The sequence below is a fragment of the Pieris napi genome, chromosome 3 (genome assembly GCF_905475465.1).
Source record: "Pieris napi chromosome 3, ilPieNapi1.2, whole genome shotgun sequence".
Lineage (NCBI taxonomy): Eukaryota > Metazoa > Arthropoda > Insecta > Lepidoptera > Pieridae > Pieris > Pieris napi.
Genome location: NC_062236.1, coordinates 9,975,510 through 10,001,823, shown reverse-complemented (window position 1 = coordinate 10,001,823; position 26,314 = coordinate 9,975,510). Strand labels below are relative to the sequence as shown.

Sequence of the window (26,314 nt, the reverse complement as noted above, 5' to 3'; positions counted from 1 at the left end):
AGTGTCTCGGGGTGGACTGCGGGGCGCAGTGGAGAGCTGGAGCACTAAGGCGCACCGGCCCGTAATAACAATTAGTTATGTAAAACATTAAATTAATGTAATTTTATCAATTTTTTTTCTGAAATGGATTACTTGGCTTGCGATAAAATATATCGTGTACATTTCAAAATCATGTTCTATATACATTTTCGTCATAAAATGAATTCAAAGTGTCAAAAGTTGGCTATGTTTGGATTTTTTTTCTATTGAGCGAAGTTATTTAAATCGTGTATCGATCTTTCAAAATGAATACATAAACTACTCAACTCCACCATACATTTTTTCCATTCGCCCTTCTTCAAGAAACGATGACGAAAAATGGAAACAAACAATGTACAGTTTGGCGACCAGATAGGCCCATAACAGCCAACTTTAAGTACCTAATAAAGTGGCACCTGAAGAAGAAGAAAGACTGTAGATTTTTTGTACAATTTGCGTTATTATGGAAAATAATACATCAAAAGTAAGATAGATGGCTTCATAGTTATTAAAATCGGCATTGTCAGACGGCGCTAATGCGAGCAAATTTAATTCTAATCAAGATTCAAATCTAATAGATTGACACTACGGACATACTTAGCCACCACAAGTCATAAATAAAATAAAAACAAAAAAACGTGTGGCACTCTGGTACTGCCGCGGTAAAGCTATTGCATATTTTTTTTCAACTTATGCAATTATAATTATTTATTTATGCAGTATTTTTTTTCTTTGATATTAATTCACGTTTTTCTTTGATAAATTAATTCATTCTACCACTCTACCAGGCTCGCCTATATAGTCTGTCTCACTCTAACGCGCACCGGCTGCACTGATCTCGTCAGAGAGATGTGAATACGCAGTATGCGTTCTATCCCGCTCTAACGCGTATTGGCCGCACTTATATTACGTCATCGTGTGTAAGGTTTTTTCGTTACGGAATTTCTTGATTCGGTCGCCGCGCTCAAAGCCCGCGATAAAATCTATGCAATAGCTTAATAACTAGTTTCATATGTCGTGTGATTTTAAAGATATTTTTATCAGATCCACGCGAAGTCGCAGGTGTAAACTACCAAACAGGAGATTATGGAAAATTCTTCCACAAGCGGGTTACCCGATGGTCGTGACCTTTGGAGGTATAATCTAACGTATGTAAATAGAGAATCGATTTGCGTGACTGAGCTGAAGGCGAGCGAGCTGAGACGCAGCTCAAGTTCAGTGCTACGTGAGCGTGCGGCGCGCGCGCATCGAAATTCGAATCGATCGCGCCAGTGTTTGTGAAAAAACATTTATGGAATTGTTTTTGTGACTACGATTAAAATAAAAAAAGGTAAGTGTATAGTCATTTTTATAACGTGGCAAGGTTATAATGGAAATAAATGTGTTTTTAATGAGCAATAAATATCGTTTCGTGAATTATGGATTATAATGATGCGTCGATTATGGTTATGGACCTTCAAATATTGCTTAGCACCCATTTAGCTAAGTTAAAATTGTTTCTACAGTGATTTTATTAGCACCACAGATATTTAAACATTGTACGTGGAGAGCTAGAAAAAATTCAAGAACCTTTACGTTTTACCAACTAACAAGTACGAGTTTTTTTTATAAAAATATTGTCTTAATTTGAAGTTTAAAGCTAAAAATATAAATGCAAACATACCTTGTGACATTTAGAATCAGATAAATCGATATTTTTTGCGCACTTTACAATGCATTAATAAATTACATGCCTCGAATTGAATGTAAAATTAATTATTACATTTAATAAATTTATATAGCTATTGATTGATTAATATGTATTGCTAAAACATACTTAGGAAAATTTATCCTGTCACAGGATGCGTCGAAACAGCATTAAGTATTTAAAACTAAGCTCTTCCGTATTATGTGGAAAAAAGAAATTTATTTATCGCTTAAATATATTTCTTGCTATAACTACTTCTACTAATGTTGATTGTCTTTGTGAGTGCGTAATTTTAATATCACGTTCTATTTGAATAATTTTTACGTTTTATTATTTTTCTAATTATATTTGGTACACCAATGCCCAGGTTAAACAAACAAATTCAGATCTAGCTCAACACTATGGTTTTGCCATTGTCTCTATACGGTTCTATGGGTATCGGATAGTTCACTGTAAAGAAGATTAAATATATTTTCTAAATTATAAATCAAATATAGTTTTAAGAATATCCTAGTGCTCGAAAAATTTAATTTAAGTACAATCGTGCCTCAAAACTAGTTTTGAAACAATGTATGGATATGTATAGAAATATCTGGACATTTTGAATGAAAAGTGGAATTTTTATAAGTTAATAAATACTAGTTAGTAAATGTATATGAGCCTTTGTCTTAAAAATATGATATCCTTATAATATTAATTGTAAATTACACATTTGACCCTTTGTTTCCACGCTATTGTTTGGAGGCAATATAAAAAAATGTTTTTAGTAATCTTATAATTGGTACTAGAGAGACTTTCGCGCACTTTGAGGGCTTTTATACCACATTTTACCTCTTTGAAATACCAAAATTAGTAAACTTTTAAATTGTCTAATTCTTGTGCGGTGCGGTGATTAATAAGACAAAACAAAGGCCATCAAACAAAGAGAATTTCATGTTCATATAGAATTGTTAAGAATTAATTTTAAAAATGTTGTGTGAACTCTTGATTCACGAGACTTAGACTACGAACAATTAGCGTTAATATGATTCCTGTATGTAAACGTCCAATACATTTTTTAATAATACATAAAAACTTTGGAATACCGGCTTTGTTTTTAGTTTATTTAGTATCATTTAAGATAAATGAGGTTAAATGTCTTAAATCAAAGATTTAAACAGTAATAATCTATCTGTATTCCCCGCCTTTGTCTCGAAAATAACGACATGGCGTTTTCTACACGTAAATTGTCACAAACAAGAACGTTGACAAGATTGGTTTTAAAGGAATTTGCCATCAGGGAAGTAGTCAAATGTCAAAGTCATTCAATTATTAATAAAGAAAGCAGGAAATTAAAACGTACGTTATGTGTTCGATTCAATCATACGTAATAATAATAATAATAAAGCCCGTTTTATTTCCAATAATGACAAAAACAAATTATAATACACAGCTTTTTTTTTCCTTTTGCTTGTTATTCTATATCCTAGCTTCCTTCAGTACCGTCGATCGAAACCCCTTCACGGGTAAAGGCCTCTTCAGCTTTTTCCAACTGACTCTGTCTATGGCTCTCTTTCTCCATTCGTTTCCTGCTACCGCTTCTATTTCTTCTATCCACCTTTTTTTGGGTAACCTCTTCTTCTTCCTCTTGGTCCTTTCCATACAGTTGTCTTTAAGGTCCACCTATTATCGGTGTATCTTGCTATATGCCCCGCCACGTCTGTTTTAGGGCATAATGTAAGGCATCTATCACTTTTGTTCTTCGTCTTATTTTTTCGCTTTTAATTTTATGTATCCATTCCTTAGCTTTCTGGCATGCTACTAGTTTAGTTTTTATTTTTATATTGTAAGTCCACGTTTGGCGTATCATACGTACGGGTACCTATATAATTTGTTTGTCAGAACTGGGTTGAAATATCTGTAAACTATGAAAATAAATTTATTGGGTTAGATTTTAATTAGCACCACTTAAATACCGTCCAAAAACATAACTATGATAAATCCTTAATCCTTCGTCTTGAATATTCCTCATACAAATGCTTACACCTTGTTAATTAACTTCGTACAGATCTTAAACGCTGTTTTTTTTAATTTATTTAAATAGTAAAAATAAATTAAAAAAGCGTAAAAAACCAACTGAGTTTATTTGCTTGTCCTTAGTAGAGAAGGGAGCTTCCTGTGTCTTTAATTCGTAAATCACAACAATATCAAAATTTTACATAAAATTACCGGCTAGGCCAAAAATCATATTACTCCCATACAAACTACATTTTTTAATGAACAACAAAACGCAGATTAGGTTTCTTATTTATTATAACAATAATTTATTCCAATTTAAAATAAAATTGATTTGATTAATTCAACAATTAATCATTGATTTTATTGTATTTTCTATAAGAACTTTGGCAGAACTTGTTTAAAACAATATTATTTTGTGTTTAAAATTATTTAAGGTCTAAGCGTTAACGTCATCACCATTTACAAATAAACATTATAATTGTTGCCGGCAGTTATTGGTTCTCTTTATAATATAAGAATGTTTCACAAGGTTTTTATTTGTTTACAAAAATACATAATTATCCTTAGGGTCTGTTTCACAATGTACGGATAAGTTTTACATAAGTTCCAAATTAGCTATTTATTACTTATTGGTAGGATAAACACTATTGTTGCATTTCACGACTGTCAGATAGCGCTATTCGTCACATAAGTCATAAGTTATGAGTCCGATGAAGTGTCAAATAGCACAATTTATCTTCCAAAAATAAATTAAATAAATTCTTCTTTAGTGTTGCATAGCTATTTGGTACTTTATCCATACATTGTGAAACAGACCCTTACAGTACTAAGCCAATACGATAATGTCAACAAAAAATTCAATACATTATATGACATATACACAATATCGCTACCGTGAACTCACTCTGCGAACATATAAAGATGTCGATAGTGTCGGAGACAGCATTCAAGCGCAACGTCTTTGTTGACAGGAATGTATGCAACAGACTGGTTCTAGCCCTTGGTATAATATTTTCTGTATAATTTTAAAAGAGTGTACTGATTGGCTACTCTATTGCTTATATGTTCCAGTAAAATTTTATATTGGGATTGCTGTAGAGAATTTAAAACGTCGAGTTATAAAAATAGTCTCTCATTTTGGTCCGTAAAATAATTATTTATTTAGTACACGCATAACATAACCATAAATGTTTAATGTTTTATCGTAGAAATACTAAGATTATTATAGAAAGTATTTATTCAAGTATTTACTAAAGTATTTATTTCTCTTGTAGGCGTACGATCTATTAGCAATATGGACTAATGTATCATAAAGTTACTGACTTTGTTTTTCTTTACCTCCAAAGGCTATTTGCGTTAAACAGGAATTTATAACGAACATCTTAGTAACGTAATAACCACATAAGTTGTTTAGTAATCTGAGAAACAAACATTATCAATGTCGTGTCATTGATGCGTGTCGCGTGTAATAAGGAGTTAAAGATACTTCATACATTATTTATTTAAAAAGTCCAAATCAAAACCTAATGTTTTTTATGGTAACTAGCAGGTTAAATTATAATTTAAAACTTATAAGTTGGTTATACCAGGTTGGACGAATACATAATATATTTGCATATAAAATAGCAAAGGGGATGCAAAAATGTTTCCCGTTTTACGCTGTTAGAAACTTATATTTTCGTAATATTGTAGATCTTTGTCACAGTTTGCGTTTTATTATATTACGTTAAACTAATGTTGTACTTTATCACTCTCCTTGAATAAACATACTAAACCTCCTTGTTCGTTGACCCTTAAAATGAAAATAATCTTAAGTTATTTTTAAAATGTAAATTTAGTTACCTCAATCGTGTTATTTATAATTTGTGGGTATTATTATGTATAAAACTGACGGCAACGACTCACAGGCATTTTAAGTGGTCTTATTCTTTAGCCGTTGAAATGCTCGCATAGGTTTTTTTTGAATATAGCATATTTGTTAGTTCTCTTCTGCAATATGTTCACTTTTTTAACCCAAGCTGCGGTAATTACAATAAGCAGGGAGTAAGAATGCAAGACAAAATGATGTCGCGTTTGTTTTTTTTTTTGTCGCGTTTGGTTTGAATATCATTGTTTACGGTAAGTGGAATCGTATCGCTCGCCTTTGATTGGACTTTTATTAATCACATTTGGACATCACGTCACGTTTCGTCTTTTGTTTCACTGTGAGGTTACGACTGCCGTCAAAGCGTAAAGGATTTAATCTTTTAATATTTATGCATCATAAAGTTCGTTTATAGAAAAAACACACTATTGTTTTTAAAATTAATAATATAGCTAATAGCAGTCATGGCTCGGTGCCTAACGGTGTATTCGAATATCAAAATTCAAGTTTAAAATTGATTACTCAAACGCATATTGTTCTTCCGGCTGTGTAGTTATTGTGATTCAAGGTAAACAAGGGAACAAAATATCAATGTAAACGAACTTTGAGCGGTTAGATGAAGGATTTTGTACGATTTAGGATCGATGTTTTGTCTCAACTTGAGTTATGCATATAGCAAAGCAGCGTTGGCCTAGAGGCTTTAGCGACTCTCATCCCTGAGGTCGTAGGTTCGATCCCCGGCTGTGCACAAATGAACTTTCTATGTGCGCATTTAGTTTCGAACGGTGAAGGAATGATCGTGAGGAAACCTGCTTTAGACATAAAAAACCGACGGCGTGTGTCAGGCACAGGAGACTGCTCACCTACTCCGCATACGTTACGTACAGAAATAAAAGTAATTTGATTTTTAAGTATTTCTTTTGAATATTCATAATAAAATTTGCAAATGAGCCAAGGTGAGTGTGAGAGTATTTCACAGACGTGTTTCTCAAACAGTAGCACTTATGAAACGCTTGCGCAGCCAAAATTGTATAATATATCATCACGTACTGCGTAAGCGAGTTTCTTTATATAATATTTATAATTATTATTTAATTTCAATGATGATTTTTTTACAAACTCTCGACTACAATATTTATTTATCAGAATTTTTGTATGGTGTTTAGTTGACTTTAATATATAGACAAAATCTTCAAGTCTTTAAAAATTTAAACGATCGATGTTGATTAATATTAAAAGTTAAATGTTCTGAGCGTAAAAACCAGGGGCGTTACAAGGCGTTTTTAGTTAAGTTTAAATGTATGAGGCTTAAATTTTATATTATTGTAGATAATAACAAGTTTCAAAACTGCCAGACGTAAATATTTCTTAATCTGTTTGGTAAATTATGATTTTTTGGAAATGATCTTTAGGTCAAGTACAGAGTTTGCGTAATGACAATACAATAAGTAGGATTTTTTCACACGTATTCGTGTTTTTGTAATTAACTGTCAAGTTTAGATGTGTTACTAAAAAAAAAATTACCTATTATTTATTCATTTGTCTCTTTCTGTCATACTGTGTACTGATAAAGAGAGACAGATTAGTTAAAACGGTTCAATTTTATGAATATATATTGCGGTCATGTTTGTAGTACATGAGCTGTCTTATAACTTAACATCAGCCCCCGTACTCTGTAACTTCCAATAGTGCTAGATCATGATGTTTTTGTATGTAGTAGTACTACTACTAGACTACTACTCGTACTAGCGCTACTGTCACAAGTTTGGGATGGCGGAAACGAAAACTCGCGATCTCTCCTCACTCCAATAGACCTCTAGTGCGTGTCCACTCTTCTATTTAAAAAATAACCTGCTCAGGCACTTTACTACACAAACTCAAACTCAAAATAACTTTATTAATATAGGTAACCAAGTATACTTATGAACGTCAACGGAAAAGATGTTAAATTGATTCTAAATTTAGAATTACTACCAGTTCGCAAGTCAAGGGCGTAGAGCGGGCAAGATTCTTTAATCGCCAAGTTTTGAGTCATTCAAACTGTTTGAACTGCAGCAATCCAAAGAATTAAGGATCATTTAAATAATCGTCGGATTTATAAAAAGATTTATAGATTAATTTACATTTAACGAGATTTTTGAATTTATTCGGAAATAATTCTCTAATTTCGTTTGGGAGTTTGTTGTAAAAACGAATACAATTTCGAAGTGGTTTATCTTCTGGAGCCTGGTTGGTCGTACGCTAAGATTAGTTCTATTTCGAGGATAATACTGGTAAAAGTCACAATTTATTTTAAAATCGATTAGATTTTTTTGTACATACAACAATAGATCTTTTGTACGAAAGTTATTTAATATTTGTACTCCAGAGTTGTAACATTTAGTATCGTTTTTTGAATCCTACCATAAACAATCAAGGCTTCAAAGTATCTCCAAGTCCTTATAAATTATATTACTTATATAAATCCGAGATTTTATTAAACTTACAATACTGCTGTTATTATTGTTTTGTATAAAAATCTTCAATAACAACCAATAAAGTTTTTCTCCGCATAAAATTCCATGCAGCGTAGTAATTTTGTTACTGGTTTCTTGAACCGGTTGTAGTTAAATTATTGACGTAGATATAGTCGTATTTATTTCGTATAGATTGCGAATTATGGTATCATCTGATTTTAATTAAACTCAAACTCAAAATAACTTTATTCATATAGGTAAACAAGTACACTTATGGACGTCAACAGAAAAGATGTTAAATTGATTCTAAATTTAGATTTACTACCGGTATATTATAAGATTAAAGATCGAATCAGCCCTGCGATTCTGTAACTCACTTTTCGAACTCTCAAAGCGGTTTTCGCATCGGCGGTCGCTCTGAAATCAGTCGTGAAGCAGTCATTTTATGATTTGGCATTCTGAAAAGGTGGGAGTTTGTAGTTTATTGTTTATCAGAATGCCAAATCATAAAATGACTGCTTCACGACTGATTTCAGAGCGACCGCCGATGCGAAAACCGCTGTGTGAGTTCGAAAAGTGAGTTACAGAATCGCAGGGCAGATCAAAAAAACAAATTATGTCGCTATCTATATCCTTGACGCTCAAAGGCAAAATCCTCAAATATTCGTCCAAAATTTTATTAAAAATCTTTCACTGCTAGTGCCAGACTAGTATTCTATAAAACATTTAAGCGAAACATTTTGAAAACATCCAATAAAGGCAGTCTGTATTCATTCGTCTACTTTACATTGGAGACCATTTAGTAATAATAAAATTAATTAATAAAAATAAAACTAAAACAAATTTAAAAAGTTTGGTCCCTGTGGCAATGTACCTTTAACGCTGGCAGCATTTCCTCGCTGTATTGCGATACTTATTCGTTGAGGGAGAGTCTATTTTAGTTTTTTTGCTACTTCAATTATTGAAGCTTTATGTGTTGTTGATAGTACAAATTAATGCAGAACTTTGCAGTAAAAATATGTCTCATAGTAAATGTACTTCAAAAACACATGCTTTACGCTCTCGTTTAAGTCTAATATAATAGATAATTAGTTTCCTGCCGTTTATACCATATTTTACGACAAGGGGTAAAATTTTAAATCGTTCCTTAACGTTCAGTATTATTAAGATTACTTAGGACAAAAAACGGGTGTAGTCTATCTATTTTAGGGTCTAGTCACTATTTATTCTAATGATAGGTAATTAAAGATGATTAAATGAACGATTGTGACTACGAATGTTACTAAACAAACAATACATTCCACTGATGTGACGGCACAAGTGTTGCCAGAAATCAAATTGTTTATAAAGTGTTGCATGTTTAAGATTGAGTTCTCTGCATTGCAAACAGAGCGTAAAGTAACGCAATAGACACTAATTATTTTTATCTATTGCAATCGCAATTTAACAGGGTTATTTTTAAATTAGGACCACATTCAACTTCGTTGGCCCTATATCAGTGTCGATTGGACCCCGATGTATGTATGTAGATAATTTCATATGTAATGGGTATTATTGTGTTAGTTACAATTAAAATCAGTAGTGCTACAACCTCTTTTGGTCTGGGCCTCAAATTTACGCATCTGTTTCATAAAGATTTTTAAATCTAATAGGCAAGTAGTTGATCAGCCTCCAGTGACACACGCCGTCGACTTTTTGGGTCTAAGACATGTCGGTTTCCTTGCGATGTTTTCCTTCACCGTTCGAGCTAATGTTAAATGAGCACATGGAAAGAAAGTCCATTGGTGTACAGGGGATCGAACCTCGCACGCTGAGCTCTGAAGCCACTAGGCCAACACTGCTCACTTGTTAGTTACAATATTGTCCTAAATATTATATTAGTAGGTAATCTTTAAAATACATATTCAATCATAAAAATACCCTGCACACATCACCGCAACAAAACCACACACACAAATACCATGTATGCACATGCAATGCATTGCAGTGTCCTATGTAAGGGCAATCCAGCCTTCCCCTTATTTCCGCTAACATGTTTTTATCATTGTGACGTGAAAACACTCCGTACCGCAGAACCAACCATTGTAGAGCAATAGCGAGGGAGCCAAGCATAAATGAGATATTATATTTTTTCAGGGTCAGTATTTTAATTTTTAGTTAAGAATATTAATGATTAAAAACCAAATTTGGTCTGTAACAAAAAACTAGTACAAAAAGTGTTTATACGTTTAGTTTTTTAAGTTATTACGAGTATTTCATTTACCTAAATTTGGCCAATTAACTGCGCATGAGAGATTTTTATTCATAACAATCCTCATTTCAAAGCTGAATTACAATATTTTTAAAAGCTTACACGAGTTTAAAATATCTTGATATTCGATTTTGTGCTCGTAAATCTGCTTTAGTAATACTACGAGCGAATAATTCAATGTCAACATTAGTACTTCATGGGTTGACATTGAATTAAATCGTTTCATGCAATTGTTGCAGAGGCAAAGATCATATGGTAAATCCAGTTTACTTAGATTATATATCATTAGATTTATTAATTACATTCTTGATGAACTTTGTCTCAAGAATGGTGATTCGAGCAATAAAGTGGGAATTCCCTTTGGGTAAACGAAAACCCGGTTTTACATGGGATCGCGGAAGACTTTGAGGATTTTGTTTACGTATTATTGTTACATTGTAGTACCAATTCGACTTAAGGTTCTTCAAGAAAATAGCGTACCATTTCTTAAAAGGCCGGCAATGCACTCGCGAGCTTTCTGGCATTGAGAGTGTCCATGGGTGGCGGTATCACTTAACATCAGGTGTGCGTCCTGCCCGTTTGCCCCCTGTTCTATAAAAAAAAATACGATTGTGTGATTAATATTTTTCATTGGTTAGTGTGTTCACGATTTCCTTGACTGTATGAGCTGGTGTTATATAAAGGAAATGTTATAAATCGCTGTACAACTGGCTTGAATGGGTCGAGAATGGCCGAATCTAACAATAATAATATTTATTTGCATATAACTAAAGAACTCAATTACCGTAATATTATTTAACGTAGTTTTTGCGAATTCGCTCTAAGAACATAAAATTTTTTGTTAGTTTCGAAGTAGTAAGCACTCACAACGCCTCTGTTAAGAGGGCCTCGTGCCACAATCGTTCTACCCATAGAGAACTGCAAATAACTTTATTTTTTATGCATATTCGTTAAGTCTGAGAGTTGGCTACTATATATCTTTCAAACCCCTAAATGATAAGGGTCCACCCCTAAATTTTAATTTTTCAGAAAAAAAAATTGTTTTTATTTTTTTATGATACAGCATACAAAAATAGATTCACCCGTCTACGATCAACCCCTATTTTTTATTTGTTAATTCAAATCTAATAAACTGAGGTTTATATAGAGAAAAATTCACAGAAAAACCTAAAAAGTTTTTATTCCTGAAAACCGAACAGTCTCTGGGGTAGCATAGCAAAATGTTCCATGTTTGTACTAAAAAGGTAGGCTAAGTAAAATCACATTAAGGAGAAACGAGGTTCGCGGGGGCAGCTGGTTAATAAATATATAATATATAAATGAATCGGAAGTACTTAGCTGTATATTCGCAATCTTGCCTTCTGCGCTAATCCAAGACCATTTTGTTCGGAAATTGCAGTCGGGATTTTTAATTTGTGTAAACAAGCAAACGCTAGCTAGTCGTAGGTTACTCTAACGTAGATATTGCAAAATAAATATGGTCTCCACAAGGACATGTCAATGACTATTCAAGCTATTAATAATAAGCGGAAAAAGGCTTTCCGCTTACTCAGGCCTTGCTATTTACTTAACATCTTCAAGTAAATACTTGTTGCTTGACTTATCTAGAACTTTATTGTAAGACGAGTAAGTTATGGTTATTTTGTTTAATGTAACTTAAAAAAATCAATCGCGCTACAACCTTTTTAGGTTTGGGCTTCAGATTTCTGAAACTGTTTCATGATCATTTGTCTTATAGGCAAGTAGGTGATCAGCCTGCTGTGCCTGACACACGCCGTCGACATTTCGGGTCTAAGACAAGCCGGGTTTCCTCACGATGTTTTCCTTCACCGTTCGAACGAATGTTAAATGCGCACAAAGAAAGAAAGTCAATTGGTGCACATCCGGGGACCGAACCTACGACCTCAGGGATGAGAGTCGCACGCTGACGCCGCTAAGCCAACACTGCTCTTAACTTAATGTTACTTACTCTGAGCTAATTATATTTACTTTAAAGTTACGATTTTAAAAATAAGGTTATTCGGGCAGAGTTCCAATCCTTTATGCATCCTCCCTATCCTTATATCCTCTCCTATACATGAAAGGAATAGTACTTTCTTATAAAAAATTAACTTAAAGTAAACCCTATTACATATATGTAGTACAGTGGCGATTTTACCCATTAAATCACCTCGTGATGCGGTCGTTTGACATTGACAGTTCTAGCTCGTTCCACATGTAAAGGCCTTCACAGTTCGAAGTACCGATTAAGTGCCTTGAGCAATTCGTATATCAAAATTGCACATACACAAAGCCTCGTGATATTTCGCTCTTTGCTAATAGATCCAGTATAATTATGAGTAGTAGTAACTTTTAACCGCTAATTATCGGTTAAACTATGATTCTATTAATCAAATGTGTCAGCTTAATGTCATTGTGGTTTTGTATTACACTTTGTTTTATAATATGCGAATCACTCATAATAAATAAAGAATTGGTTCGATTTTCTTATGGGACGCTAGGTTTATTTATTTATTAAAGTTTACCACATCATACATAATACTAAATCTACGGTATATTTTACGAAATCTTTCATCTAAAATGTATGACAATTGAAGAAAACATAAGTGTTACAAAAAAAAATATTAAAAAATACAATTAAAATATATTCAAGATAAAATAAGCATATAATAGTTACCAGATTTTTTTTTGCAAAAGAAAAGTTGTATTGGAGAAAACTCTAAAGTACCAACTTAATTTTGTTAGTTGAAAAAAGTAACTAGCAAATGTCATTTTGATTTATTAAATGTAATTGCATTTGTTTCATTCATTATAAAGAACTTAACAATCATTTTAATGAAATAGCGCTACTCCACTTAATTGACAAAGATGGTCTCTGCAGCATGTAAACCTGTAAAATGAAATATTGTGAAGAGGAAAATATTTATTATTATTCTTATATTCTTACCAGAGCCAAAGTGGCCATTGACGTTTTTTAACAAAAAGCGAGCGCTTTTTTGTCCTACGTACTGTAATTTTAATCTGCGAGGGTGACTCAGCAAAACGATTCCACGTAAAGTGTATTACGAGATTTATGGAGAACACCTCGATGAATATTTATTTATTCGCATTATTGACATTTCCACAATGAATCTACAAATAACTGGTATTTGTAACACAGAAGCGAAAAGAGGTTGATTATGTAGAGACAATAAGTGTATAGATTTAATATTATTTTAAATGGTAGCTTCTTTATGTATCATAAAATATAGCTGTATATGTATGACACGTACTTACGTAATATAAAAGTATATTGTCATCAGTACTTAAATATTAATGTGATAGTTATTGAAGCATTGTTTGACGCAACGATATTATATAGAAATTTTTTACCTAAATCGTTTGATATATATATATAAATTCAACTAATCCAAATCTTTGCACTAGGCAAGCGTTAGAAAATAATTTTGAGCTCCTATTATTATGCACAGTGGTTATTATTTTTAAATTAAAGCATTTTAATATTCTTTTGCAAGTTTCGTCTAAAAAACCAGTCCGTCTAACTCTACACACCGCGAGACACGTGATTTTAAATTAACATGTTTCCGCGGTGAAAAAAAGTTTATGGCAATTTTATTTCATCTTTCATTCGTAATTTAAAAAGCGAAGTATAATTTTTTTACTTTATCTTGTGTTTGTATTACATAATACATAAGCAATAAATTCAAGCATAAGTGTGTCTGCCGGGAATTAATGCAACACTGACCTTGTAAATACTACGCCAAAAATATCACCTGTGGCAGCGGACAGATTTATTGGCAATAAAATTACGAAATAAGAGGTTATACTATAAAACTAAAGATTGCATATTTGTATTTGTAGTTGAACATTCTTTTAAAACTATGTGAATAAACATTAAATAATAAATCTATAATATAAAAATGAATCGCAAAACGTGTTGGTAAGCGCATAACTCAACAACGCCTGGACCAATTTGGCAAATTCTTTTTTTATAATATTCCTTGAAGTACGAGTTAAAATGTAAGTGAAAAAGTCTAAAAACAACACTTTTCTACATAAAAGATTCGTAATAATACTTAAAAGTCAATTTGAACTTTAATACCATATCATAAAGTTCAAGTGTTAGTGGGTTAGTGGAGGGGTTCCGGTAAGGTAAATTTTAATTTTTTGACATAATGTATCAACTTATCTTCATTCATCGATCAGTCTTATCAACTTTCTTTTTTTATCTTACTAGCTAGACCGGTGTCCCGAATAGCAGAAAAAGTATTAAAACAAAATAAACAATCGACTGTTAGGCGGTACGATGTTCGCCAGGCCAGCTAGTCATTAATAAATATGTTATTAATTTATGAATAACTAGCTGTTGCCCGGGACTTCGTCTGCGCAGGATTCGTATTTCGAGTAGCTTATACTAGCGTGGCGTAGAAAAAAACTACTGAAGATATTGACTATTTGAGATAAACATTTCCATCACACATTACATATGCGTAACTCTAGCGGTTTTGGCAGCGCACGCCAGAATAGCTCGCAGATGGTAGATTTATTCCTACTTACTTGATATTTTGGACAATTCACACAATATCTTTATACATTGTAGCCTATGTGTGCTTCTGATGTATAAGCTATATTATTGTAAAGTTTCATTATAATCCATTCAGTAGTTTTGACTTTTGTCAAAGTTAAAAGTGTAACAGTTTTAAAATTTACGGATACTGGAGTTAAATTTGATGAAAAATTTTGTTTTTCTTATGATAAGTTAAAAAAATATTGAATAAATACTTTTTGAATATCGGTTTATATCATTGTATAACTGTCAAATCCTGAATCCTAAACTCTAAATAGACTATAATTATATATAAAAACGAAATGCGTTCACAAATTGTTTAAACAAAATTTCTTTGACATTTAAACACATCATTTATAGTCTATAATTATGAGGACGGGTCAACCTCGCGTATAAATTACATAGCCATAAGTAATCATTGACAATGAGCCTGGTTTGGAAGAGCCTTGGCATAGATATTTCGGTTGCATGCCCTTACCTCTATTTAAATGAGGATGCAGTTTTGGTAAGATGTCTTTGGGTGAAATTGATTCAAATTTTACCAAGCGAAGGATATATTCCTTACTCATAGCGTCTCCGGTATATCTTATGTTATTGTTTGCGCCAGGTCTCGACTCTAAATGAGCCTAATATCGATAAAGTTAGGAATAACAATGTGCTTTGTGTTGATGAAAAAAATTCGTTGTTTTAACTACTTAAAAATTCTAATAATCTGAAGCCATCAATATTAACTTTGTTGAAATCGTTTAATTTAGATTGTTACGTGTTATGTATGGCTATATTGGCTCCTGTGTGTTTGATCGAAATGGCTCAAACAATTTCACATTTCCCTGTTACCTTTTAATCAGAATTATTTATTGTATCAGGATTATTTTTTGAATATCAGGTTATACTTCTTTAGGCGCATTATGAAAAATTGATGAGAGTGAAATTTTACGATTTACGCGCACCGTGACACAAAATTAATAGAATGAAGTTGCCCATGGAAGATGCTACGGCATTGGACATAATTTAAAAACAACATTCGAATAATAATAGAATTTATGTTACACTTAATGTGAAAAAATAATAAATATTTATTTATTTAATTTTTCAAATGTACCTAAACTGAATTTTTTGACTCCTTTTCCAGTCTTTGATTATTTAATTGTTATTAATTATTTGTATGCAATCAAAAACTATTTTCAATAATGCCAAAGAAGTATAACTTCTTATGCGCGTACGTAAGTACACGCACCCTTTTTTTTTGTATACCCAAGATGCTTTGACCTTGTAAATGTTGCGTGGGTTTCGGAAACCGAGTAGTTTTTTTTAAATTTGTTCTTATCTACGAATAATTTATTATATCAATATAAGAAGTGATAATGATAGTTGACATTAACTGAAATGGCGTTACTGTCAGCTGTCATTATTATTGTATGTCACAGAGCTTATTAATTTACCACGTCAAAGTCAAATCAGTCAAATCAAAAACGTTAATACAGTTAGTTAGTTTGATTTGCCATTATTGCTAAATCTGTGTTGCGTCAAAATTTTGTTGTACAAACAGGTGTCCCACGATTTCGTAAGACACAATAAAGTATGATGATTTAATCACGCGGCAAGTTTTAATTAGTACTTGTAACATAATCAAATGTATGAATTCCATAAGTTATACGTCATACTCTAGCACCACAGACGACACCACGGAGGACTGTTGTCGAAATATTTCAATTGACAACAGTTGAGGTGACAGTCTTCCCACAAATTACATCGGGAAATTTATAAATAAATGCTCGTGTATTTCGTAGAATACTGGAGCTGAATTTTTTGCCCTTACTAGTTGTTATTGCTTTCAGTTGTATTTCCTTGTAAACAATGGGTCAGTAAGGTCGAACAAACAAATGTTTTTGCTGGGTTTAAATGACGCATTGTTTTCGAAGACAATCACTAATGAGTTCCTATGCGCGCTTTATTACTTAAATAATCAATATTGCTGCTTAACAGAAGGTTAATTCCATGAAGTATATATTAGTTTCATACTCACTGTTTCGTAGATGTCCTTGGTTCTGTTTAGTTAAAACGTAACGATACTAAACGATCCCTAAGTAGGGATGAAAGCATTCTAATGGTGAATTTTTTTAATGGTTCGAATAGTTAGACTTTATTTGTTATAAACATATAAAAATCTTTCCTCTTTATTATATTAGTATTTAATTGTCTTTGGACTAAGCGTAGCATGTTTAATGTTCATCACCAATCTATTTCACATGTTTAAGTCCTTGTTGTTGGGTGATTTCTGCCTTTTTCTCTATAAAGTTATTATTACGATCGTATAATTCATTAGTATTTTTATAACTGTCTTATACTGTCTTTGAATGATACGATTACGAAATAATGGTAATGACTCACATGTTTGACGTATCTCATTACGTAAAATTCTCAATTTTTTATAGGGCAAAAACCACCTAGGTATGAGGTAATTAACACTAGCCAAAAAGATAATTACATAAATGTAAATTCAAACTTATAACAGAAACAACAAGGAATTTTTTGTCTATAAAAATCGTGTTATAAGAAAATTTGAAGTCACGTTATTATGTTAATCTTGCTTAACTAAAGTTTTTCTTAGTCATTACCATTTTTTGCTTACATGTAAGATTTTGTAATCTGTAATTTAAAGTAGCGAATTACCTGCTTATGAAACATATTAAGCCGATATTTGGATGATCAAACAATTTACTGTCTCTCAGAGTATAATAGGCTGTGGGTGTGAGTTGTGTTGTAGTGTGATTTTTCGTAATCAATATTTTTAGTCTGTGGGGAACTTCGTGGTATTTGAGATTGACAGGTTGTTAACACTCTTATGATATAATAGTTTGACAGTAAATGTGTATTATGTATGTATGACAGTAACAAGTAATGTGAAAAAATATTATTATCAAGAACGAATGTTATTATTACTAAGCAAATAAGATTTTTTTTTTGTCAATAAATAATATAAAAAATTTTGATGATCAATTGTTGACGTTCATAGATATTGCACATTGTAAATCATAATAGCTACTGCGAAAAGAACGATGTGCAAATTAAAAGCCATTACTATAATGTATTCCAACACATTACGCAAATAAACATCAGCTTCACAAAGTGAATAATTACTGTTATGAAATTATTAATAATGCATTATTTGAAATCCAATAGATATGTTCCAAAATGTTTCTTAATTCGTTGTAGACAGAACACTTCCGTAGTGGTTACAACGATATCTAAATAAATGCGAAACCTACAACACAATCAGTGTTTCGACTCGGGTTCGATTTACGGCTAAACCAAACATGGCTTTTAAAAATAAGTACATAAATAAAAGCGTTTAGTGATAAGGAGCATGGTTTAATGGTTGCTTACAAACATTTTGTAAAAAAACTTTGGCGATTTAAAAGAATGACGGAGCGTATCTTGCCGACTGGCAAGAAATCTCGTCCGTTCTACGTGCTTGATTTAAGAACTGGTAGTAAATATTTTAGAGACATATTTTTTTCTGCCTATTACACTTATGAAGTACCTAATAAAGGAAATAGATTTTCATTTTATTTAGGACATGCAACTCTCGGCGCGTTCTAATATTAAAACGCAAACAGATTTTGTAAAAGCTAGGATACTTAATTTTCTTCTCATTTCCGGAATGCCTCTTTCCGGGTGGCTTAGCCTCGCTTCATAAATAATGTAGGAAAATAATTTACTATAAATATTAAAAGGCTGCGTGTATTACTCATACATTTATGCTGTTCTTCTTGTTTAACACGTTCACAATACGTTTTTAAATTTAGATTATATTATATACTAGCTGTTCCCTGCCACGCTTCGCTGGCAAATTGTGATTGAATGGTTGAGAAATGAGAAACAAAACATTTCATATAAGTTTAATTTTGCAATACATGTGGAAAAAAATATGAAAAAATAAAAAAAAATGATAAAAAAATAGATAAAAACAATCCTTGATGCGGATTATATATCATGCTAAAATACACACGCGCAAGCGTACACACTAACATAACATTTTTATATACATATATAGGTAGATGAACAATATCTATATCATATTATGTATTACTCCGAACTTTGGTGATAGGCACTTAGCCATGAGCGTGTAAGTCGCGTTCCATTGACGAGGAATAATTTAGTATATAAACTATTTTAAGCTATTTAATTTCCAATATAACTTGTTCCGGTTTCGAAGGATTAGCTTCTTTACAGCAAAGTATTTTTGTTAAAACAAATGCAAACAGCGCTCATACTCTGTAACTTTGAATATGATTCCAATCCCGACCTTTTTTTATGCAAGCTTTATGTAGTTATCTCAATATCAGTAGCGCTGATGTCGCAATTTGTTCTTTGAACCGGTATCGCTATACGAATTTACAGTGTGATGTGTCTGTCCAAGGCCCCATTGGGGGAGGGGAGTTAAGATAAACTTATTTCATTCAGAAACAACAGGCAATCATGCGATATTGGAGAAACGATTTAACATATATATCATCTGACACTTCTCATTATAAAATATACTTGAAAGAAAAATAACATTTTATTTGTGAATTTGACGTCACTAATTAAAGAACTTCAAACTAAAGACGTCACACTGACGTCAGGTTGACGTATAATGTGATTTCCCCACCGTGATCCTTTAACTCGTATTAAAACCAGTTTCTCACGAGATTTAATAAAACGTGTATGAATACTTGTTAATGATACTATAAAATACGGCTTTGTCTAAGTTATTTGATTATTATAAATTAATAAGAAATGGTATTTTTTGCATTATTTATTACTTTTAAAAGACATAGAAATAAACTCTCCGCCACTCTTTTAAATCGCTGTTTATATGGAGCTGCAACTATTACACTATGTTCCAGAGGACATCTTAAGTAATAAATAGTTAATTAATAATAATAAAATAAATTAAAAACAAAGATTTGTCCTCGATCAGCAGGAGGCATGGTGAAATAGGAGCAAACAATATATCTGTTTCAAGATAAATTTCTTTTTTTAATAGACAAGAAAGTTATCAGCCTTCTGTGCCTTGACACACACCGTCGACGTTGGGTCTCACGATGTTTTCCATACGAGGGAATGTTAAATGCGCAGATAGACATGAAGTATAGGAGTGACGTCATCACATTTATAAAAACATATATTTATAATTAGCGGACCGGCCAAGCGTTGCTGTGGCTAAGGTTTTTGTTATATTACATAGTAGCAAACTATTCAAGGGAAACGGTAGGAGAACACCAGTCATGGGGACCACCATGCTTTATTGGTTATACCATTAAATTTTAGCTTATGTGAAACGTTGGTACTTTCAACACAGCGGCATCTGTTAGAATTGTGACTATTAAATAATAAACAAATATTTTGCAATAAAATAATATTGCAGGTATAAATTGAGATGTTAGCTATCCTATCTTTTAAGTTAGATCAAACTGCACACGGTGTGCAAATTTCATTGATATCGGTTCGGTAGTTTAGGAGTCCATAGCGGACAAACAACGTGACACGTAATTTATATATATTAAGATTTAGTAAACCTTTTTCTTTTTCAGAAAAATGCCGGCCTACGACAATGAAGGTGCCACCATATCTATGGAAGATGTACGGGAGCAGAAGCCCAGCACCATTGATGATGAATTAGCTATGCGCAGAAATAGAATGCTGAAGCCGCAGAAGTCTACATTATCTTCTAGAAAGAAGCAGGCGATCTGCGTCAGACGGGCGCACAAGAAATATGGGCCTGCGAAAAATCCAAACGTCATTTTGGACGGATTAAATATGACAGTTGCTAAAGGTGCCATGTAAGTGTTAAAAATAATTGTGTTTAGTTATGTTTTAGGATATTATAAAATGCTAAATAAGAAATAACCGCATAATACATTGACTAAGCTATAACGATAGCCCGGCTGTGTTTAGAGTTAACATGATTGAGAAATCCACCTAAGAAAAGTTTTGAAAACACAGACTAACAATTCAATGTAGTAAGGATTTTTTTGATTGGCTGGCATCATCTGTTTCACGGAAATTAACCGCCGCCTTATCAAGGCAGTTTCTATAATTAAATAATATTTATATTAATAAAAACATCCACGAATATAAGGAATATTAAAATTAACAATTGTATAACGAATAAAATTATACCTACAAATAATATTACTCCTATAATGTCTGCTATGTTCAAATTATCTTGCAATTTTAAACCATTATCTACGTAAATTTGAGTTTTTTGTTTTTAAATCGAATTGTAAGTACGTAGCTTAGATAATGGTTTTTTAAGGACAATTTGTTAAATATCTATTTAGTAAAAAACTAAAATCTTGATACCGAACAAGTTTAAATATTTTTCGTTCGTTATAAAACACGTCATAGCTCGTTGATTTATTATTCCGTGGTCAGAAGTAAAATGGATTAATGTCATGTCAAAAATCTAATTAATTTTCAACAAGGTTAGGACGCTTGATGACTTTATTAATGACTTATTAAAAATCGACGTTCCTCGTTAATAATACTGAACTAAGAAGACAAAGGTTGGCCATTAACGCAAGCGATTTATAGCACCAGTGTATAAGAATAGATTGGGACACGACACGACCAATTCAGTGAGACATATAAGAGAAGAAGAAGCAGTTCACCTTGTGGCTTCGGCGTCTCCTCCCTGGAAGAAATTTTTGAATAAAAGACATACTCCTTTCTTAAGGGCCTATCTGGTCGCCAAACTCCAAATAAGTACATTGTTTCTTTCCATGTTTCGTCATCGTTTCTTGTAGAAGGGTGAATTAAAAAAAAATATGGTGGATTTGAGTAGTTTATGTATCTGTTAACGTAAAATTGTAAATACCGTTAGATTGTAATCTATCTCGCGAGATTATAAACTGTCGAAAGATTGTGAACCTCAGCGTACTGCTTACAATTTAACGTATACTACTATAAAGTCTACTATAAAGCCGACCAATCAGGGACAACCATCAGACAGTTGACAATTTTAAGATTGTAATTTGACGGTTTCACTTCGATAGATTACAATCTACCGAATAATTATACGTTAAATTGTAAGCAGTTCGTTGAGGTTCACAATCTTTAGACAGTTTACAATCTCGCGAGATAGATTACAATCTAACGGTTTTTACAATTTTACGGTGACATATCCATTTTGAAAGATCGATACACAATTTAAATAACTTCGCTTGATAGAAAAAATCGTAACATAGCCAACTTTTGACACTTTGAATTCATTTTATGACAAAAATATATAGAACATGTTTTTCAAATCTACACCATATATTTTATCGCAAGCCAAGTAATCCATTTCAAAAAAAAAATGATAAAATTACATTAATTTAATGTTTTACATAACTAATTGTTATTACGGGCCGGCGTGAATCAGTGCTCCAGCTCTCCACTGCGCACCGCAGTCCACCCCGAGACACTGACACAGCAATGCGTGCTGGGATAGGGCCTTAAAGTCTAGCGATGCGCATGGGTGTCCATGGGCTGCGTTAGTGGCCTTTAGGCTCCGTAGACTTGTTTTAATCATATAACAAACAATAGTTACATATCACACACAGTCGAGAAAAAAAGCGTCACGGCCATACTATGCTTTTCTCGAAGCAGTTCAGGAATTTTTCTCCCTCCTATAACTTCGTTGTGGATAAAATTAGAAGCCTGAATAAGATTGACACAATAAACCATCTAATTTAATATAACATCTACTACTTAATAGATACATTGTGTTCCATACGATGAACAAATTTATGTATTTATTTGAAACAGAAGATTTGTAATATTGATGTGGTCAATTTAAGATGTATTTTGGTTAGCTAATTACGTAAAGCCTTAAGACAGAAGGTCCCTTAAGTAGGGTCTGAATAAATTAACGACTCGGTATTAGAGGGATCTTACGACATCTTACGGTAGAAGAATTGAGTAGCGAGAATTGTTTTTTTTTACAACATGAATTACTTAAACTATTTTTATAAGAAGCATTTTCGTATATTACTTAAGTAATACACAATTTTTAACGTGTTTTGTTTCCCTGTTGTTTGTTATTGTCTTATTATGACATTTGGATTCGATATCACAAGTGAAGCTTGGCACAATAATTGCAGTTCCTTATAATCACTCTTTAAAAAAATGATAGAGTGTCGGAGAGTTTCATGCCAGTTCTTCTGTCCCGTTCTACATTCCTGATTTGGCAGTAATTGTAAATTAAGACCTTTCAATTTAGTAGCTGTGCTAGTCTAGTGTGCTACTCTCCCTGTGCTCGTAGGTTCGAACCTCGGCTGTGCACCGATGGACTTTCTATGTGCGCTGTATTTAACACTATATATATTTTACACTTGCTTCTACGGTGAAGGGAAACAGCATGAGGAAACCGGCAACCTTAAACCCAAAAAGTACTTGCCTATTAGAAAAAGCATCACAAAACCCAGCGTTTGTAGCGCTACTTTAATTTTGACGCTTGTAAGTCAATATACAATATGAATAAATTAATTTTAATTTAATTTTCCAGCTATGGTCTACTTGGTGCATCTGGTTGTGGAAAGACCACGCTACTCTCATGCATTGTGGGCAGACGAAGACTGAATTCTGGTGAAATATGGGTCCTTGGTGGAAGACCAGGAAGCCCTGGTAGTGGAGTGCCAGGTCCTCGAATAGGATATATGCCACAGGTGAGATTCTTATTCGAGTCAGAGCTATAATGAGAAAGATGTTTTAAACATTTCCAAGAACTATGGAATTGTTTATTGGTGCAGGGCCGCAAAGACTCAATATAGTCTTAAGCTTCCAAATATTAACATTATTATAGGATAACCAGAAGGTACGGCTTAAAATTAAGTGGAACTTTTACGTATGCATACGAGCCGAAACCTTTTCCCAGTCGTTTAATAATTATAGTAACAGAAAGTATTCAGCGCCATTAATAAACATTTGTTTTTTGATAGAAATTTAGGTTTTAACTGTTTCTGATAAGAAACTGATATTGAATGCTAGTTGAATAAACATATTTATATATATAATAGCATTTATTGCTGTAAAATACTTATCCTAGTACATTAAAATGTGAAGTACTTTAAACACTAATAATAATTAATTGGCAAGCCTGTTAATTTCTATTTTACAGCTTGTCCTTGGACATAGGCCTCCTCGCTTAGCTAGCTTAACGTAGCTACATAGGGCCAGCTGCTCTACTTATCATCTTCCCATCTTTTTATTTGTCTTCCTCGTTTTATTTTGTCATAGCGAGGAAGCCATTCCGTCCCTTTTTCGTCGATTTATCTTTGTCTTCTCTCATAATGTGTCCTGTCCAAAAATATATATAATTATATTATATTCTATAATGTAAAGGGAATAGTGTTAAGGACAATGCCTTTGGACGACGTAATAATTATGCTTGCACACCAATTACATCCCTCATTAATTCATTATAGTCCAAGATCCCAGAGCAATAAGACACAACTTATTTTCTAAAGCATAGAACCTTCGGTTCTAAGTAGTCTCACGTGTACTTTTTAATACCTGTACGCTTGTGGAATTGGCTCGGTGACACGTGCGCAGGTACCAGGTGAGAAAGGTAACTAAAAATCAGAGTTACTTAAGTTAAATTTTAATGACTGATTTTTATATATAATTTGTAGAATATTACTCCGAAGTAATATCAAAAAAGTCAGACGCTTTCCATGGGCCAGAACTTTTGTCAGAAGCTTTAAAGCTCTACAAAAAATAAATGAACTTAATTTATTTTTAAATGTCTGATTTTTATATATGTTTTTAATCAGTCAGACAAATTGTAATGACCAAACATCCCCTAAACACAAAAATTACTCAACTATGAGTATGAGCGCGATAGCAGTATACATGCGTTTCAGAGTACAACGAGTGACACGAGTGTCACACTGACAACAAACTCGAACCGAAGGTTCTATGCTTTAGAAAATAAGTTGTGTCTTATCGCTCTGGTATCTTACTCTATTAATCATACAATAAAAAGTCAATATGCACTTAACAAGGTAAAAAGATGAAATACATCTTCATCGAAATGTCGACGGGTGAATGACACTAACCTTTTGAGTGAAAAATCGCAAATATGAACCTAAATTTAATTTAAACATTTTGAATCTACAGCATTGAATTAGCCATAATGTAAGGTCGTCGCCAGGGCAGACTCTAGGGGCCTCTCCCTAGATAAAAAACTTTTTTTTAATAATTTGCCAAAATTGATTTTTATTGCAAATGAATTTAAACTTGTTTACATGTTTTATTTATTGTAGTTAGATGTTTTTTTTTGCTTTAAACCGTACCTACTTCTATTGGAGCCTTGGGAATCGGCTGGCAACGCTTTTGGAGTAATAAAGCAATTTGTTGGCTGTCTATGCCCATATATATGTCACAACTAAACTTTCCTAGAACTGAAAAGTATAGGAAGCTTATAAGATTTGTAGCTGATAAGTACACCGAAATTGTGTACCTGTACTGAAGTAATCATCTCATATCCATAATACAGCTGTTTTGGACAAATGTTATTTTCCAAAAAAAATAAAATAACACAATCACGAAACAATCGCATGTGACACGGCTTTCCTATGGGCCTAATGTGGACTTGATATAATATTGAACTGCTAAAAGCGAGTTTACCAAAAATTTCGTACAGAAATGACATGAGCTGGCGCCACCATTTTCCTACGTGACCATTTTCATACAAATGCTTATCACACATGTCGCAAAAGCTAAATCGATCTTCCGAAAAACATATGTTTTAAAGGCATTGTCTATTTTATTGACGATTTCTTAACATGTAAAGAATGAAAAAGAAGAAGATGTTATAATGATGTTAAAAATTTATGAAGAGGTAACACTAACAAATTTAGATCTTTCTTGATTCAACGTAAGACATTATTTACAGAAATCGATATTTCGTGTTTTTAGCAATCGTGTTATCTAATATATAAAATTCCCGTGTCACAATGTTCGTTTCCATACTGCTTCGAAATGGCTTGACCGATTCTTATGATTTTTTATGCATATTCAGTAAGACTGAGAATCACCTGTCTTTCAGGCCCCTAAGTGATAAGGGGTGTCCACCCCAAAAATTTTGTTTTTATTTTTTATGACACACCATGCAAAAATACATCCAACCCCTAACTTTCACCCCTCTACGATTAACCCAAATTTGGTTATTATACTATGTAGATAGTTATTTTTATTAAACTAAAAACAATTTTCATAGAAATAATATACATGGCAAAACCAAGTTAGCTCGGTCAGCTAGTATTCAATAAGATTCCAGACAAGTGTACCAGACCACATTATTCATAATCTTTAATACCTATTGAGAGATAAAACATTGTAAAGACTTCATAGCAATTACTAGGCGTTTAAGAAAATACTAAAATAATTAACAATCGTATTAATAATGTTCAATATTAAAACCGTTATTTTACGATCTTAA

At 32.6% G+C, this 26,314-nt stretch overlaps 1 protein-coding gene across 1 annotated transcript in view; it reads left to right on the top strand.

The window, feature by feature from the left end:
• Nucleotides 1-1,222: 1,222 nt before the first annotated feature.
• Nucleotides 1,223-26,314, top strand: part of LOC125063494 (ABC transporter G family member 20) — a 50,638-nt gene continuing 25,546 nt past the window's right edge. Inside the window, exons 1-3 of the mRNA XM_047669971.1 lie at nt 1,223-1,347; nt 20,419-20,669; nt 23,378-23,537. Of these exons, the coding sequence (XP_047525927.1) occupies nt 20,425-20,669; nt 23,378-23,537 (405 nt within the window). The 5' untranslated portion in view covers nt 1,223-1,347; nt 20,419-20,424. The remainder of the gene's footprint in view (nt 1,348-20,418; nt 20,670-23,377; nt 23,538-26,314) is intronic.